This window comes from Anser brachyrhynchus, assembly GCF_964034855.1.
Source record: "Anser brachyrhynchus genome assembly, chromosome: 1".
Classification (NCBI taxonomy): domain Eukaryota; kingdom Metazoa; phylum Chordata; class Aves; order Anseriformes; family Anatidae; genus Anser; species Anser brachyrhynchus.
In genome coordinates this window covers 188,156,457-188,175,624 of record NC_137694.1, presented here as the reverse complement: position 1 = coordinate 188,175,624, position 19,168 = coordinate 188,156,457, and the positions used below count along the sequence as shown (strand labels likewise).

The window sequence follows — 19,168 nt, the reverse complement described above, 5'->3', positions numbered from 1 at the left end:
TCACTGTTCTGTTGTTGCATCTTTTTTCTCTTTTGCAGCAGCTTGGTGGATTTGAGACGGTTAATGTCAGAAAATGTGAACCCAACATTCAACATCCCAGCTCCACTGTCACTCTCACAAACCTAGACACAGATTATTGACGAGTATCTAGATGCAGAAACATGGCTGAATTCAGGAGAGTCAGGAGCCTAAGTACTACTGCAGACTTGAGTTTGCCTTTCACAGGGCAGCCATCCTAACCCAATGGCTTATTTGGAAAATACTTTCCCCTTACATATCTTTGCCGTGAAGTTCTGGTATACTTAGGGACAAGATAGGATAATCATAATAGATAACAATATCATTTTGAGCCTGAAACAGTTATTGAAGTCTCATATCAGATCAGCTTAGTGTACAGCAGGTTGTAATAAAGAAAGGAACAGCTTAAGTGTACCGTGCTTGCGTCCTTAGCCAATGGATGAAATAAACACGTAAAGGAAATTTGATTCTTTAGTGTATGCAAATTTATTCAACTCTGCAATTATTTATTTACAACTAATGACTGATACCAACAGATGAGGTAAAAATATGAGGTATTGATATGAATATAACATTTAAAAATGTAATCATCGTAATGTATTCTCAATGGCAACATAACAATAAAAAATACTGTGGTAGCTGAATGGTAGACATGGCATAATGCGCATTTTAATGAAAACGTATTTCATTGATACATGGCTTAGAGATGCTGGAAGCACATGACAGAGCTTTTGCAATGGTAGGAGGACAAACCTACCTTGCTAATGGTAGCAGGTGGCAGAGGGGCCCTTCCAGCTGAGTTTTCAGACAGGGTAAAACCACTGTCCGGGTTTTCCCTTCATTTCCTTACGGAATTGCTTAGTGTCAGACAATTGCCATTCCCAATGCCAGAGAATCTGTGTCCATTAATACTGAGGCACTATTGTATTCATTTATGCAAACTAATGTAGCAGCAGTGCTCTAATTGCTCCTGTTTTGGAAAACAGCCGTCATGAAGCCTGCTGCCACGGCTACAGGCATTACTGGGAAGAGGTGCCGCATCTTGGGATCGCGGTTCTGATGGCAGCAGGGGACTGGCCTTGCCCCGGCACCTTGAGAGCCACTGTTCACTCCCAGGAAGGTGAGATATGGGCAGTGGTGGTGGACTGCCACCTGGGGAGCACCCGGACCTCATTATGGGCACGTAGGGTGAGAGCACTCTCTCTTAATACTTTAAACCCCCCCGATGGTTGTATGTTGCATCTAATGTTGACCATAAACTCAAGGCAGGAGCTCACAGCCAACCTGCCTCCCCGATCCTATGAGTCGCACAATGAAACATGGGTGAGAGAGAGAGAAAGATAAGAGCAGCTCACAGGGGGGAAGATGACTTTTTCAGGGTCTTGCTGCTCTACGGTGGCACCGTGCTGGGTCACCCTTCCCCTGTCTACCCCAAGCTCCTGCAGGCTCACTTCCTCAGATGGTGGGGTCTCCCCCCACCAGCACAGCCCTTATGCATGTGCACGATGGTGCGTGGGGCCGTGCTTTAGCAGCAATTGTCTACCCACAGCCCCTCTTCTTGGGGCAGATTTAAAGCACTGGCAGAGCCACTGCACAGGAAGACTTCACCATTTACTGGATCAGGGCGCAAGACTGTAGCTTCATGTAGGAAATGTCTCCCATGTTTAGTTGGCCACATACTAACTCTCAGTGGCTTTTGTTGGAAGGACTGAGCTAAAACACTGGCTATGAATGACTTGGCTGGTTTATGCAGCAATAAATAAAGTCAAAGTGAACACATGCGATTAATGAAGAACAGTATCAACAGGCTTGTACATTCTTATTGAATCGTAGGTGTAATATCACTTTTGGTCTTAGGTTAGTTAAAAAAAAAGAGAGCCCTGCCTCAATGGTAACATTAACAAATCCTTATTATTACTTTTAAAGCATTCTTCCATTAGCAAAATAATAGGTCCCTGAAAATGAAATGATATAACAGGCTTAAATGGCTCCTATTCCTCATAGTCAGGGCTGATCCTGCTCCGACCGATGCATACAGAGGCAGGATCTTGCAGATCAGTGCAATATAATACAAAAATGCTTGCTGTTACTATAAAAGCGATCTTCCCAAGCATAACCTGCATTTAATCTTTTAAATCTCTGAGATGTGTTTAAAAGCTTTAAAAAGTTCAGTTATTTTTATAGTATGAGCATTAAAAGGCATGGTATTTATTCATCTGCACATCTTTGTGTCCATTGGATGTGGAAAATCTGCTTTGGAGCTTCTTAATAATTAGCCATCTCTATGGAAGAAGGAAAGAACAAGACAGAAATGCTTCCTCAGAGCCTAGACAAAATGCTAAACAAAAGATTTACAGCTTAGTAACTTAGCAGTCTGATTTCAGACACCTCAGTACACATGGCGTTATCTTGTACTTTTTAAGAAAAAGCAGTTACTTTGAACACTGCAAATAGTGAGGTTCTCTAATGGCAGATATACCATTAATTAAGGCAATAGGTAAGTTTTCAATGATATCTTGTACTAACAGTCACAAGCTTTCTGCAGCTGAATATAAACAGCCTTCAAAATGTCTATCTCAGTTACATTTCCACGTATTTTATTTGGTGAAACGGATCCTCTCCTCATTATTTTTAAACATACAACAACCTCTCTCCTCCTTAGCTCTTTTAATTCTTCCTACATCTATTTCTAGGTACCTTCTCATAGCACACAAACACAAAACAAATTCGAGAAAAGACGTTTCTGTTATCACACGGATTATGTCTGGTAGCCCTGTGATAATAGCAAACACAGCTTATGTAGCAGTGACACACTAAGAAACAAGTGATGGATTCATTTAAGGTCCAACTGATGCAAGTGATTTCCTCTACAAAGCACTGAGTTATATACAAAATAATTAATTTATACATATACTTATATATAGATATAATATAGATAAATATATACATACTGTACATAATTTATTTACAATTAAAATATGCTTCTCAGAAGCCTTTAAATACCAGAGTTATGTAACACACAAGTAATGGCAATAGTCTGATTTCAAAGTAATAAAGATAAAAGCTCTTTGAGGAAAGATCTACTTCAATAACTGAAATTAATACAGAAGGGATGTGGGAGGTGAAGTCTCCAGAATAAAAGAACTTTCCTATAAAATTCCTTTTTCACCTTTGTACAGACCCAGGTCTGGTCAGACTTCTGTAACTTAAATAAGGTCTTTGCTTTCTGTCTTCCTGTTCTCTGGCCATACCCTGATTTACACGTCCACATTTCCAGGAACACTTCCTCAGATTTTTGTTTCTGGTCCCTCAGCAATCAGAGGCTGAAATGAGTTTCTGATCCTGGCAACTTCTGCTGCACACAGATGTCCAAAGCCTTTGTTGTACCACTCTGGGGAATGTCCTCTGAAGAAATGGAAAGACACAGTTATTGAGAAATTCAAATACTCAAGAACTATGCTCCACAGGAATGGGCTTGCCATGCCCCCTACTCCCCGCTGCCTGTGGTGTTGCTGGGGAATTTGAATACTTGTCATTGTAAGCGTACTCTGCAGTGCTCCCTTGCAGTAATCAAACAACCAGATTTTATTTCTATGATCACATTATAATGACAGTAGATGCTGAACACAGAAATGAGCTTGGTGGACACAGAAGACCACAAGAGGACTCCAAAGCAGCAAAGCTATGTTAACCATGCCCTCTGTTCCCAGCACCTCCCCTCTCTGAGCTGGTGGTTTTTGCCCTGTTGAATGGACATTTGCTTTTTGTAGGCAGGATACTTACTTCAGGTCAATCCTGCAGATATGGGTCAGCCTGGCTTTTCCTGAGCCACACGGCTCTATCAGGTACTGAGAGTCCATCACGATGGCTCGTACGGCTCCCATAGGAGGAGCCTCTTCGTGCTCCACGGACATGGCAACCAGCATGCACATTCCCTTTGGCAAATCTGTCCTCCATGTCCTGCAGCAACACATTCGAGATGGAAGTACTTTAGTAAGTAGGCTTTTGGGCACAGAAGCAAGAACCAGAGTTAAAGTTACAGTTTGTTTTTCCACTTGTAAATGGAAAAACTTTGTAAGGCCAAAGAACCATCTCTCGGAAGGCCAATGAGAGACTATTGCCTACAAATACAAGCAGGGAAAAACACAAGAGTGGGAGAAGAGACATATTTAAGTGAAAATACAGTGCTGGCACCAGAACATGGTGTAGATTGGATAAGACTGAGGTGGGCAATTGTCAGAGGTAGGCAGCCACAAAACCTGCACAAGATTTCCATGAGAAACAGAGAGGGTGGGAAACTGAGCAGTTCTCAGAGGCACGTTAACTGACTTTGCCTATGGAGATGTGGCCTGTGATGTCCTAGGTGTCCCTGGAGGAGTTTTGTGTACCAATTTTGTTAGGACTGTTGCTCAAGACAGGCCACAGAAATCTATCAAGCTCAGTTGTTAGATTTCCCTCCTGGAAATGTATTGATTTTAATGGTGGGTACCGTAATTCTGATGAGAAATGCTCAGAGGTTAGGATACTTTGGTACAGGAGTAGGCAAATCAACCCCCCAAATGCCCACCTGCTGAGATGACTCAGGGAGAGATCGTGCAATCAGTGCTATTTACATTATTTTCCTGAAAAGCGATGTCCACCTGATTCTGCTGCCCCCCACCAAGCTGGGAATCCGAGCCTGATGTGGAACAGCCACTCACTGACATTGCTGCTGGCTCCAGGTGGAGAAATTTTGCTTCTCCTCACCAGGATTTTGTAACCGTCATGTGTTAGAGGGCATGACACAGCCTTTTGCCTTCTGCAGACGGACAGGCAATCGCTCTGCCCATACATCCGACCTGCTAAATGTTAATCCACTCTGATCCCAAACAAATTTAATTACTGCAGGACTGGAAATTCATATGACGTGCAGTGCAGTAGTGGCTGGGATACAGCACTGCTCCAGCGATGTTATGGGCATTTGGGTGGGAAATAGCCCATTTTCTTAAGTTTTGGGAAGGCCGTAAAGTGAGCACAAGCCATCCAGCAAGGGCTGAAATGTTGCATTGCACCCATGCAGACTGTTACAGAGCAGCAAATTCAGTTTAGCACAGCAGAAATCCTCACTGCTACCAACACTGTCTCCTGAAACTCCTAGGACATGTTTCGAGGCATCTAAATTTAATGACGTGCATTTATTTAATCAATGATGCTAACGTGCAATACTCTTGGTGATGATAAGTATAAAGGCAGCACATTTTAGCAGGATGTTCAGCTGCTAACATCCACTGATGCACAGCAGCTGAGCAAAGTCTCCCGAGGTGGCTGGTGACAATTACATGGTTGTCATTTGCCTCTACACACTCTGAGCAGCACCGGCAAAATATTCTTAACATGGCTAATTTTTTGATCTAGCCAAAGGCTGAAATTTCATATTAACTTGCTTAGGAATGACAGTGAAGTTGACGCTTCCTTTCCTTAGGTAGGCTTTGGTTTGCTATCAAGCAAACATCTGAACCAAAATCCTCGCCAACTACCCCATAGAGGGATGGATCACCCAGGCACCCACAAAGGCAACATCCATTTGCTTCCTTCCTCTTCACTGTTACTCCAAAAAGAGACATCTCGTTGGAAAGCTTCTCCTTTCCAATGCCACACAGCAAGAACCAACATGCTTTTGCAGGCCCTGAAAAAATAGTGTTTTTCTACCTCTTCTTCCAGGATCTGTGCTGTATGCTCTCTTCCATTATAGAAGGAAAGGGGCATTTTCTGGCGCACAGAACCACATTTTCTTTCACCAACATTACACAACTATTGAGGAAATTTTACACAGGAAAAAGTACTATTACTGTGAAATTTCATGAACATGTCACCACATTTGTCAGCCAATTATAGGTAGTTGTTTCCTGATTACCAGTGTGTTTCTTTCCTCAAGCAGTCAGGTTTTGGGCTGGCCTGTTAAGATGTATTTTTATTTTGAGCAGTGTCACTTGTTTCATTTTTTCCCTCTCCCAAGTTTCTAGCCTCTCTGACAGACTGTACAGATGTTTTTCACAGGTTCAGGAGATCTAGACTTTATGCTTAACATTTTTTCTTGTTCTGTTAGCATTCTCTACGTTTTCTGGTGCCTCACATCTTACCTGTCTGCCTGGGATCTCACAAGACAGTTTATATTCTTTTCCCATGCTGTGGGAAGAAATAAGAAATTTCCACTGTACTGCATGATGTGCATCACCTTGCTACAGACTGTCTGAGATAGGGATTATGGCACCTTGGGAAGCAGGTAAGCTGCTTTTAAAGACTGATGACGTTTGGACTTCAGCAGATGCTTTACCATTCTTCATTTTTTATATGAAATTGAGCTGTTATTCAAGAAAATGCAGGAAGAGACTGACTTCAGAAGGTTTTGCATGTGTATGTGCATTAATAAAAATGATGAGCTGTCTTAGGAGATGCAGCACATGGAGAGACATCTCCAGTGAGATGCTGAGCCACTGCCTGCACCGTGCTTAGCTGTGACCGCATTATTTTGGTAACTACATGACACTTAGTTGCATCATTTCTGAAGTAGAAAACTATGTGAGATTTCAGAAGACTTCCTACTCTTGGTTATATGGTTTTAGGCTGGTTGCTGTACTTCTCTATAAATACCTTATGGTAATAAAAATGGGTACACCTCACACACACGTGCTGTAATGCTTAACTAACACTAAACACCTGAGGAATCTTTAATGAAAAGTGATGTATGTGCAGGGCAGCTGAGAGCTGCTTCAGATCCCAGGCATATGAAACACTGGCCCTATACTCTTACCCTTATGGTCTTCTCAAGGGAGCCCAATGCCCTCATTATGACTGGTGAATTAAAACCCAAAGGTCTACATTTTTATCTTTTCACAACCACCAGTTTGACTGGGAAGGGGGAAAATGTCAGTCTTTTAAAATATATGTATTCATGTCCCCAGAGGTGAATTATAATTTCACTGTTCGCTTCCCACCAATCGTAACGTATCAAATTGACCGCGATATCACTGGCTAACCTTGTTCTAGACATAATGATACAAATCAAAAGAGATAAACAACAGAAACTCTCAGATCTGCCTGACGGCTGTTTCCAGCCCTTAAAAACCCACCAGGATTCTGTTTTGTGATATATATTTCAGTCCTTGGGGGTCATTCTGCCTAGGTTAGTGAACAGAATGAGGACTTGATGGCAAGATTTTCCTTTAACTGATATGACTGCACAGCAGGTCTTTAAAGAACATAAAACACCATGAGACCTAATAGTGAATTAAGTGGCAAATAAGAGGATAGAATTATGGTCATCAAAACCTCCCTGCCGCTCCCAGACAATCTTCTGGGTGCTACACAGAGGGCCAAATTTATCACTTGTATAAATTGATAATATTATTTAAGAAAATTAATTATAAAATTAATTTAGCCCAATATTCTATAGGAAGGCAGAAGAGATAGATTAATGGAAAGACTAGTTTTCACATTGTAAAGACTTATAGAATTTTTTTTCAAAATCTTCATCTAAGAGTTCCAGTAATTCTTCCCTTATTCCAACAATATCTGCATGTCATCATTCTTGAAGAGAACACTGAAGTTCATAAAAGGGATGTACTATTAAAATTATATTTTATTGGGCTCATCTTTTTCCTTCAATCTTTGTTCCCCCTAATGCAATTCTGACTCGCTGGACTATTTCCATTGTCAAAACTGCTTAGTATTTGTCTGGCACATCATTTCAGTCAAAGAAAGCAGTGACCAAGAATGGGAACGCACAAAATTATCCTGAAATAAGTAACTGTAGGACTGACCCTGCAAGTGAAATATGTCAGCAGCTCCACAATAGCCCCTAGCAAGCAAAGGGCCAGGATTTCAAAGGCAGGATGTACATAAGAGGAATTTTTTTGGTCTGCTCAGTATGCGCACATAGACAGAGGCAGAATTGGGTCTGAATTTGGAATATTGATATATTGCAATACATTTCTTTCAGAGATCTCATCCCCTGGAAAAGGCTCAGAACACAAATCTACTACCTCCTTCTGTTCATTTCCACACTATGATTTTTATGGGTTAGCATTTCTTGGTCTACAAAGTCTTCAACCTCAAATCTAAAATAACAACTTACATAGGGACCATATCAGAACCTCCGCTTAAAAGCATCGCTATCTTCTTCACTAAACCTTTGGCTCTTAAACATCAAACACTCTCCAGAGAACAGCAGAAGCAGGGTAAAAAACAATTGGGTTCTGTTTGCACTGTTTTGACAACAAACAAAGCTAAGAGAACAGCAGCTATTATCAGGCATCTGTTCTAAGGAATAAATGATATTTATGGCCTCAGGAGTATGTGCTGCTCAAATTACATCAGAGAAAAGGTCAGCATGCTCTAGGTGTACAATTTTAATTTCAAATAAATGCTGCTGCCCAGAAGTGGAGTTCTCAAAGCACAATTTACAGATGCTAAGGCTGAGGTGAGGTAAGAACAGATCTTCCTTGTCCTCAGTGCAGGAAGCAAAGATACTGGAGAACTGCCCTTAGCTTACCTTAGAACAACAAAGTCCCGGACAGGATGAGGAGCCATGCTGTTCAAAACGTACTGGTAAACTTCTGTCTGCTTGTCGAGGCTCTCAACCACCTTCCACTGCAAGAAGTCCTCATCCCAGAGGTGCCGTTCTCTCAGCACTCGGTTCAGGACAACTGACGGGGGGGCCTCCACTTCCACTGACGCCTTCCAAAGCCTTAGGGGGTTCCCATCCCCAACCTGCAGTAAAGCAACAGAGCATAAAAACCCCATGATTTATATGCAAACATTCAGCACAGAATAACAGGACAAAATCTTGATATGGGTATCCAACTTGAGTTTAAGATGAAGCTTAAGAGCATGCAAATTACCCTGCTAATCATCGCTATTATTGCTATTCCTGCTCCTCTTCTGCATGTGAAAATATATGCACACTAGTCCCGGATGGAAAACTGAAGTGATAACAATACTTCTGCTCTCACAGCAATGTATATCTGGACCAGTTCTCATTGTGCTAGCAGAGCTGCTGCATTATCTGTGGGGTGACAGACGCTGTTTCAACCTCAACCATCCGAAGTGCAATGAATACGTGCATGTAGAACTGAAAACAGATGAAAGGACAGACTGAAACACTGATCTGAAACAAAGCTACCACCTTGGGCAGTGGCTGGGACTGAGGGCCAGCCTGCCTGGCTAATTAGTGGAAGAACGGAACTTGAAGGAGAAGAAAACATGTTGATTCGCTTCTGTGTCAGACACACAGATGTTTCCTCAAAATAGCTGCAAGGGAAGTATTGGGAAAGCACCTTTCAAAGAAGGAACACACAAACTTTTTGCCAGATCTTACTAGCTCATGGCTCCTGTTACACCTCTACAGCATGCAGTAAGGGGAGTGGAAAGTGCTGGGTTATGTGTGAGATGAATACACACGTACATTTCTGCATAATTTTAGGGTCGTTGTCTTTCAGGTGGCAAACAAGTTATCTGGACCTTGCAAGCCTTGCTTTCCTGGCATCTTCACCTATGAATTCTAGTGCTCCAGAACCTCCCAGCACCTCTCACAGACACAGGATCGTGTCTCCAGAAACCCAGCTGCCACGTCTCCTATTTTAAATTATTTTATGTTGTTATAACTCCTCCCCATAGCTGTCAGTTCTCCAGTCTTCTTGCCCCAGTCCTAGGCTGCTCCCAGTCCCCTGTACAGTGCTTGTCTCCATGCTTGTGCCACATTCACTCCCTCCCCACTCCCACATCCTACTCCCACCTGAGCCCTGCTTCCTCAAACTCCTGCAGTACCTCCCTGGAGGAGTCATGCACAGAAGCTGACTATAAATCAGAATTGTGATTTCTTTGTCCTAACAGAGGAATTGCACTTAACAGGGGAAATGATGCCTCCTGTCCCCTCACCACCCCGATTCCACACCCCTTCCAGTGCCTTTCACAGAACCACAGGATGGCTGAGGCTGGCAGGGCCCCCCGGAGGCCCCTGGTGCCACCCCTGCCCAAGCAGGGACACCCAGAGCAGGCTGCCCAGGCCCACGTCCAGGCGGCTTTTGCAGATCCCCAAGGAGGAGACCCCACAGCCTCTCTGGGCAGCCTGTGCCAGGGCTCCGGCACCCGCCCAGCACAGAAGTGCTGCCTGGTGCTCAGAGGGAGCCTCCTGGGTGCCCGGCTGTGCCCATGGCCTCCTGTCCTGGCACTGGGCACCGCTGAGCAGAGCCTGGCTCCGTCCTCTCTGCACCCTCCCTTCAGGGATTTAGGGACATGGATGAGCTCCCCCTGAGCCTCCTCTTCTCCAGGCTGAGCACTCCTGGAGTCCCACTGCCTGCAGGGACCCTGCAGCACCTTCTGTCTGCAGCCGTCTGGCTTTCCCTGCAGGAGTGACCGAGACTGGAGCAGCTTCAGAAATTTCAGTAAAGGTTGCAGTTATCAAAAATGCACTGGAAACAAGGACAAGAGGATATGCAGCCTGAAAAGGTTTTTTAATACCGTTCTTCTGACTGTGTGCCCTGAACTGCTGGCAAACAGGTGACAGTCAGAAATTGTCTCTTCCAGTCAAAATCTTACCCCAGTAAATGTTATGTGTTAACTCTCAGCCCTCTCTCCGGTTGCATTGTTGGCTGTATCACTTCACCCATTGTTTCTGAGACCTTAGATTGTTTTGTGTGCCTTGTCCTCTTATCTCCCATTTGGATCACTATTACATTACATTTTTAACAGGTTTTAGTGGCCTTTTAAAAAATCATCTGCGTCAGCAGACAGAAGGGTTTGGTCATGCGACAAGTCAGTGGGTCCCACAGGTTGGGTGTATTTCACTTTTGTTTGTTTACTGCCTCTTCCGTGTCTCCACAAGTTACCTTTTTGTAGGCGAGTTCTGTGTTCTCCATACTGGAACATGTGACCCATCCCTTGAATTTCTCTTTTGCTTCTTTCTGGAGATTCTGCATGAGACTTTCAAGGTACATCTGGTAGCTCCCTCCTTCCTCATCCACTTGTTTCCCAAGTTCGTCCAGGGTGGGAGAATGCACTTCTGCATCAATGTATGAGTTTCGGGACTGGGTTACCATCTCGTGCGGGACCTGTACCACAGAAGTGGGAGAAAGCACACGGAGAAAACCTCCTGCTGAGAACTTTTCCTTAAAGCAGTGCTTTCTAGGCTGATGGACCACTTAGCATCCAATTGCAATGAGCCTACAATCAGTGAAATGGTCACCTATTTCTGCCTTTTCTTATTACACAAGCTGAGAAATCAAGGCAATATAATGGAACAGTCAATGGGGCAGAATAGCACTCACTACTCAGGCAGAACCACATTAGACTGATCAACTCTATGTCAATACGACTGCGTCACTCGCCTAGAAATGTCACTTTGTGCTCTTGGGGAAGGGAGTTATAAGCATTACCTCTCCTACACCTGCAGTGAAAGTAGCTCAAGGAAAGACTGCATCTCCCTGTGTGATTTTCACTTTATTGCATAACACACAAAAAATGTATCAGCTATTCTTTTTGAGATGGATTAGTTTTAATTGAGGTACTAAAAGCTTTATAATAAAATGAAATGTTAAAACAGCAGATTTTGATTTTAATTAAACTAAAATTTCCTAATCCTGTAATTTGGGTTGAAAACTGCCACAGATAATTACTCTGCATTTTTAATAGTTGCACCTTCAACTGCTAGTAGGGAACAGTCATAAAGAAATGAGATAAATAAATTTTAGATGGAGAAGGTTTACAAATAAGTGAGGCACCATCAACCTCTGTGCTAATAGCAGAGAGAAAATGTAAGCATGAACATAAATACTTCAAAGGATGCTGCATTATGTGTCCATGAATAATGCCGTTTGAGTCTCTCACTCACCTCAAAAAGTTTGTTGCATTCCATTATCATGTGAGCAAGTCCCTGAGTAGCTGCCAGGTTTTCACTGAGGTCCTTCTGATCTGGCTTCCCTGTTGCATATTTTTTCTGTATTACTCTGTAATTGAATTCAGTGTCTTAGGTAAAAAGAGCTGAATCTTTTTAATATGAAAGCAAACATAGCTGCAGGATGTTCTTAACACCAGAGTGAAAAGTCTATCTTTAACTTGTGTTTATCACAAAGATTGTTCAGACCATTGGGCCTTTTTTAAAAGAGAAATGTTTATCTAAAATATTACTGCAGCAAAGGTAAAAGCTGGAAAAAATCTCAGAAGGGACATCAAGCTGGGGCTGCTTATGTTTAGCGGGGCCTATGCCCTGCTTAAGCTACACTCATCATGTTACACATCACCTTAACACGGCCTGAAATAAACTCAGTGATACAAGTGGGATCAGGATTTCCTGTTCTACAATCCCACACTTGTCCTGCCTGTGCCTGGTGTTCCCTTAACAAGCATTGCGCTTCGTTTCTGCAAACACCCACTGGCTCTATCAAGGACACGGCTTTACACCTTGTACCATTCACTGAAAAATGACATGTGAAAATCGTGTAAAACACGGTCGGTCCTTGACTTCAACCAGAGCAAAATCAGGCCCTTTTCCTTCTCAGAAGCCAACATTACTTATGCAAAACTCACTAGTGTGTCATTGAAATTTTGCATGAAAAGCCGGCACTTGCATATTCACACTGCACAGACAGAAACACCCTGCTGGGCTTGCGAAAACACCTTCTGTGCCTATGCAAGTGTGCTGCTGGCTCTGCAGTATCAGCTTTCCCCTCTTGCTGAAGCCGTGCCCTGCGTAACGTGTCGTGGAAAGCAGACGCTTTGGAAAATGTTACCCTGTGTGCCTTTAGAACCACTGAAAGCATCCCCTTGTGTTAAGGACATGCCTATTTATAGTGTTAAGAAGAAACTTACCTTGGAGAGCTTTCTTTCTTCACTATGTTGAGATGGAAGAGGGAAGGGGCCAGACAAACAGCTATGTTCATAGGAGTCATCTGATTCTCCTCCACGGAGGTGACGTCGCTCAGGAAGCACAGCAGGGTCTGCAAAACCTCCCGGTTCTCATCTGACATCAGCATGATGGCCGCCTGCACCGCCTGCAGCCTCTGCTCCTTGGGGACGTCTGTGGGAAAGCAAGTGACGTCCAGCGGGGTTAATTGTAAGATCAAACACGGAGCCCGGAAGACAACTGGTTAACTGCGTTGACTCTATCTAGCACCGAGATAACTGTGTTAACTCTATCCTGTTAACAAGAATTCACACTTTGGGAATGGCTTTCTGAAGAGGCAGACGACAGGGGATGAAGGGGCTACGACCAGCTGGTTGCTGGAAGGCTGTGATGTCTGCTCTTCCATCACGCACAGCTTGCCTAGCCAGCTGATGACATTCCTCTGTTCGTCTGAAAAGGTGTTTCCCAAGAAAGAGTCTGAACTTCGTTTAAAGTTTGTGAAAGGAGCACCCAGTACTCCTATCTTTAATTGTTATTTTTCAGGATTATTTTGTCCCTTGGGAAGACAGTTCAAAAGTCTTACAGAAGCTTCAGAAAAATACTTACACTTGTGTCCTAAGCTGTAAGACACTTTCATGAAAGCAGTAATGGATATGCTTAAATAGCATCTCAGACAGATTCATGTCTAAAACTACCATACATTTTCTCAGTTTGGATTTGGAGCCCTCCTCTGGGTATTACATATACTCAATATAATCAAAGAGAAGAACAACAAAAGCAGAATTACAGTACAGGGAACAGCCAGCTTTTAAGCTCTGCCTGTTAGCCTTGCACAAGCACTTCATTTTAAAAGCTTTTAGACATGGGTGACGAACTGAACACAGTGCAATGTTTGTGATTTTCAAGAAGCGGCGAGGCCAGGTCTTTCTGAGAAGTCAGAGGGGCCTTTGCTAAATCTAAGGAACTTGTCTTCACCCCACATACCCTCCTGGTACTCATCCATCTGTCCTGCTGTGCTGGCAGGTCTCATACATAGAGAAGAAGACTGGCCAACCTTTCAAGCCATAGGTTTGTAAACAATAGGCAGCTGAGGGTTTTAGGAAAATGGAGAAAGTTTCATCAATGCTAAGCCACATAGACTATTACACTAATCTTCTCATCCCCACTCCTCTGTTTTACGGGAAATCAAGCCATTTGGGGTATATGAAAAAAGTCCTGGATATCTGAAAAAGATGTTCAGTAACTCCCAGAAAATCAGAAATCCCTTGCCAACGAACTAAGAGAGGAAAAATCCTTTCTAACCTCACATTAATAATTTCTTAAACAGGATGAATGGGAAGAAAAAGTCCCAGCTACAGATTTATTTAATTGCAGACATTATGAAATACAATTGGTATCCCAGTAATTTTCAACATTCTTCTGTCAGTACCATCTAAAACAGAAGAACATATTTGTTGTTGTCCAAGTGGAAACAAACACTGCTACTTGTTTTTAATCCAAACATTGTTCTCCAGTGTCTACAAAAGCCCGTTTTTTCCTTTTCCCACCTTGTTCTAAACAGACCCATGATCAAATATTTCTGAATTCCTTTTAAGTACTTGTGCAGTTCAAGAATATATTTCCTAGCCTTTCTTTTTACTCCCCCAAGTGTAAAAGACTTCTTCAGACTTCCCACTGCAAATCCACGTAGGGTTACAGAGTCAGCCCAGGCGCCTTTTTACAGCATTTTTTGTTGGTAGCAATGTTGCACTGTTCAGCCTCTTGGCTGTTGTGAATCCTAATGGCAGGCTCCTGACTCAGAAATGGGGATTCCTTCTGGCTAGAGACCTAATAACACTGATGGCACTGAGATCTGCCGTATTTCTGCATCTCTCCTATGCCAAGATAGGACCCCCAATTTGCATAACAAAATAGTTTAAAGGCTGTTTGTTTCCAAGGATGTGTAGAACATGTCCTTCTAGCCGATAATCTTCTCCTTGGCCACTTCACTGATGGAAGCAATTGTGATTGCCATTTTGTGAACACCAACATTTTCTGTTGCTTTTCTGAAAAAGCTCACTGATGTATGTGCAGGCAGACATGTCCTGCAACCTGTGAGCAGGAAAGAAGAGGGCGAAATGATGCTCCAGGACTGGGCACCAACTGTTTCAGGTCACGTGTGTCCCAAAGACATTCCATATGACAAAATCCACTAAATTTATTTGCAGTGCTCTCTCACACATGCAGGATCACAGCACTTCTCTACCAGCTTGAAGACACCGTGGTGTTAAATTCGTTAGTGACTACGCACCACAGACAGCTCTGACAGTAAAGGGAAGCACAGAAGTTACTTAGATACTTTAGCTTGGGACTATACAGTGTTTAAAATGTCTTTCTATTGTTACACCAGCTGAAACATCTGCAAATGTGTAGACATACTTCTCTTTAGCACTTCAAATTATTTGGCTTAGGTTGGCTGGGTACGCCTGTGTGTATCTCCCAGAGTAATGACTGATAGGCCTTCATAATGGACATTCTCAGGAAATCTCTAATTCCTTTGGCTTTTCAGTGTTTTCCTCATTGTTTACTTCTCAGTTTGGACAAGAGATACACAGTCGTTTCCTGATTTACATGGATTCTCACCATTCTGATGCATTTGAGTCTCAGGTTTTGCTGAAGACTGCTTATGCTGAGATGAGAAGAAGAAATCCTTGGCTTTTTCATTTCTCTATGATATCTTTACATAAAAGCTGAGGATGTAAATGAAGGTAGCTTGTTGCTTCCATGTACATTTTATAGACTATAATGAAAAGGCAAATAATCAAGTCACAGCAATGAAGAGAACTGCACAGCTGCATGTTCTCATGGTCAAGTACCACTTCTTGCTGGAAAGACTCACTTGTATTGAGAGGTCTATATGAAATGGGCCCACAATTTAAAGAAGCGTGACAAAAATGGGAGTCTGTTCACACTTTTTATATCCATGGCCTGTCTGTCCTTTTGGCATCTTTCTGATTGTAAGGTTGATATTTTCAAAGCTTCTTAAGATTTGAATGCTGTCTTTGCATTAAAGTTCCTAGTATTTTGATGCTGAAGCCTTTAGGCAGTTCTAAAAATCTCTCAGCTAAAGATGTGGAGCACAGAGATGTTCTTTTATACATCTTGGAGGTGAGCAGAAAGGATCTCACTCAGTGTTAACACATCAAAATTATTTACAATTTATGATTATATAATTTATAATAACTTTGAGTTGTTTGTAGTAATAAAAATACTGCAACTCACATTGGTAGATGTGTAGAAAAGTCTCTCCCAGTTTACTTGTGAGGAGAGGTTCTGGCAAGTCCCGGAAAAATTGCTTTACCATGTCTGCCACATCATATGCTGACTGGTCTTCATAGCTGACATTTTCTGGGGAGCTCTCATTCATCTGACGCAGGGCCTGGATTCGGGATTTCACTCCAGATTTTCGAAACAGACCCACCTAGAAAGGTGCCACGTGGATTTGGGTAAAAATACAATGTTACTTAAAATATATAAATACAAAAACATTTTACAGGAGGTTTTGATTATGACCAAAGCTATGTTTGTTTATTTTACTTCTAGGCAAGGGCAAGAGGAACTCATGCAAATGTCACAGTCGTGACTTGCCTACAGTCTTATATACAACTGATGGTGGGACAGTAAGAGTTAATCATGCTGCAACTCTTCATCAGATGGTAGACAAAGAGTTCAGAGTGCATGTGGTTACTACGCTGCTGCTTGAACAGTATAAGCAAGATGCTTAGTTGATATAAATCAGTGTGGCTTGCTTGGCTTCGGTGACTGTCTGCTGATTTACTCCAGCTGAGAATCTGGTTCCTCATGTTTATTTGGGTATATATTTTGAAGACTAACAAGAAAATATTATGCTCGGCTAAGTAATAAATGCTGTGGCAAAAGATTAGTACGTCCTGGTAGAGCTTTCAAATCAAGACCAAATCTATTTTTTCCCCTTCCTGCTCTCTGCTTCCCCCAGATTCCACTGTAAACCCCAGTTTGAAAGCAGAGGCCGCAGAGGGATTATTTGTGCAGTGTCACTAAGATACTTTTTTATCTTGTTTGCTTTCAATTCTAGAGGAAGTGGTAATTCTTAAAATGAGGCCTGTGAGTGCCTTCACAGCACTGCTGCCCTGCCACAGAAGTTCTCACAAATGGAATTCCCCTGGGGTGAATTCCTGAGCCTAAACCACATTACTTATTCCCAAGTGAGTTTCCAGGCTTTCATTTGGGAAACGTTAGCACTGTTTGCCCACAGTTTTGCAGGGGAAAAGGTGAACTATTAAGAAAGATCTATAAAAAGGCACATTTCTGATTTGGACTTTAGCTCCTCCGTGTCCACTGTCTTGCTCTTCAGCCTTCTGCACACCAAGAAAAAAGTGTAAAGGCAAGGAAATATGCCCTTCATCCTGAGCTACCTCTCTAGAACATTACGGTTGTAAGATATTTAGGACTTCTGTTAACTCATACATTAGTAACAGAGATGACATGAATCACACACTATGCAGCTCCATGAGGGAATGTATTTGTCTATACAGAGATGAGCTCTTATGCCGAACTGCAAGCAGTGGCAGTGAGCTGCTTCTCTTCTATGACTTCTTATTTGTGACTGCAGTGTTGCTTGTGATCTAAATTTATATTTAGGAATTACAGAAGTGGAGTTTGCCCTTTGTACATGCTGGCATATTGTATTTCTCTTTACAGGTGAAGCTCTCCTTAGTTTTGACAAAAGAATACAAGAAATACAAGCAAAAACATCTGTCTCTTTTCATTTATCCCTTTCCTTTCTTCCTTTTAAATTCTTTTTCCTCTTAGAAATGTGTGCTGAAGACACAGAAGGACACATGCTAATTCTATCCAAATAATGCAGTTTTGGTATGTGGTAGATAAATGGTGAGAGCAAAAGCTCAGTTCACTGATTTTGATGGAAAGAGTCCTTGCTGGTATAAAGAATCTTTTAAAAACTTCCAGCTAAGTCTGATGTGAGAGGTCAGACATCAGATCTCACCAGCACAATCTCCTGCTCTCCTGCTGCACATCGTTTTGCTACTCTCAATCTCTGTTTTGTTTAATGATATTTATCTGAACTCTTTTTTTTTTTTTTGGTATGGGGTGGAGATTCACAATTAATTAGTTTTTCGCTTGATAGAAAGAGATGTTTTAGCTCTGTTCTCTGATATTACAGATTCATTCTCTAAATAAAATGGGACTATAAATCCAGTGATTTTTCAGAGATTAGTTTGGCCCATCTCTTTATTATCCTCATGCTGTGGATCATCTACCCTGCAAGCAGCCATATGATGCATAACAGAAATAAAGATGCGGTTGACAAAGGCAAAGCAGTTTCTATTTCAGAAGCTGAAACTGAATAATATATTCCACAAATAAAGGTGAAGCTCTTCACATCTCAGACATTTCAGTGCCAGGACCCAGACTTTATAATGATTTAAAGCAACCTCAACTTTACTTAGTGCAGAAGCTCTGATGCCTCTTCAGGACTCAAGACTGCCTTCTGCAGGACACACATATACAAGATGGTGGGAAGACTAGATGCTGCTTAGACCTCTGGCCAGGCATTAGGAGACTTTGAATTAAATGGGAACAAAGGGAGTGACTGTAAAGCAGAGAAGGTGAATTGCCTGGAGCTTTTTGGCCTAGAAAGGTTTTTGGTGGAAAGATATTTTAAATTATTCTGATCTGTATTCTTCCTTCTTCACTTTCTGTTCAGTATTTTCCCAATTCCACCCTGAGGTGAAACTCAAGCTGAGCTGAAATGACCCTTCACGTACCTCTGATGCTTCCCAGCAACTAAGCCCTCCTTCTTGGCACAGATACTTGCTTGAGACTGCCCACGGACACTCCTTTTGACTGTCCCAGATCTTGTATGAGCTTTTTCCCTTCTCTTTGGTTTTACTCTCCCTTTTACTTTCTTCCCCATTTACTTCTCCTCTCTTTACTCTTTCTTCCTATTGCTCTGCTACTTTTCTGACTAGTCCATCTTTACCTCCCCATCTACTTTCCTCATACTTAGGCATTTTTCTCCTCCTCCAGCTCCATCACATCAGTGATTCCAGGCTTGCAGCATAACTTTTCTTCTTACTCTGGGTTTCCCAGCTCACACCCAGATTACCCCAGCGATTACCAGGAATGTTAACTACAGAATATATTTTTTTCTAATTGTCTCTATGCATCTTCCACTTCCAACCCCTATTAATACATTTTCAACAAGTTATTCCTCCCACCCCTTGATTTCCACAC

The 19,168-nt window shown here is 42.3% G+C and overlaps 1 protein-coding gene across 13 annotated transcripts in view; it reads right to left on the bottom strand.

Annotated features, from left to right (window-relative positions):
- Nucleotides 1-488: 488 nt before the first annotated feature.
- STARD13 (StAR related lipid transfer domain containing 13) overlaps nt 489-19,168 on the bottom strand; it is a 297,430-nt gene continuing 278,750 nt past the window's right edge. For all 13 annotated transcript variants that reach the window (XM_080568407.1, XM_080568405.1, XM_080568400.1 and 10 more), the window contains 7 exons: nt 16,157-16,355; nt 12,862-13,069; nt 11,885-11,999; nt 10,884-11,105; nt 8,549-8,766; nt 3,802-3,978; nt 489-3,423 (listed from right to left, as the gene is read on the bottom strand). In XM_080568407.1, the coding sequence (XP_080424533.1) occupies nt 3,306-3,423; nt 3,802-3,978; nt 8,549-8,766; nt 10,884-11,105; nt 11,885-11,999; nt 12,862-13,069; nt 16,157-16,355 (1,257 nt within the window). In that variant the 3' untranslated portion in view covers nt 489-3,305. The remainder of the gene's footprint in view (nt 3,424-3,801; nt 3,979-8,548; nt 8,767-10,883; nt 11,106-11,884; nt 12,000-12,861; nt 13,070-16,156; nt 16,356-19,168) is intronic.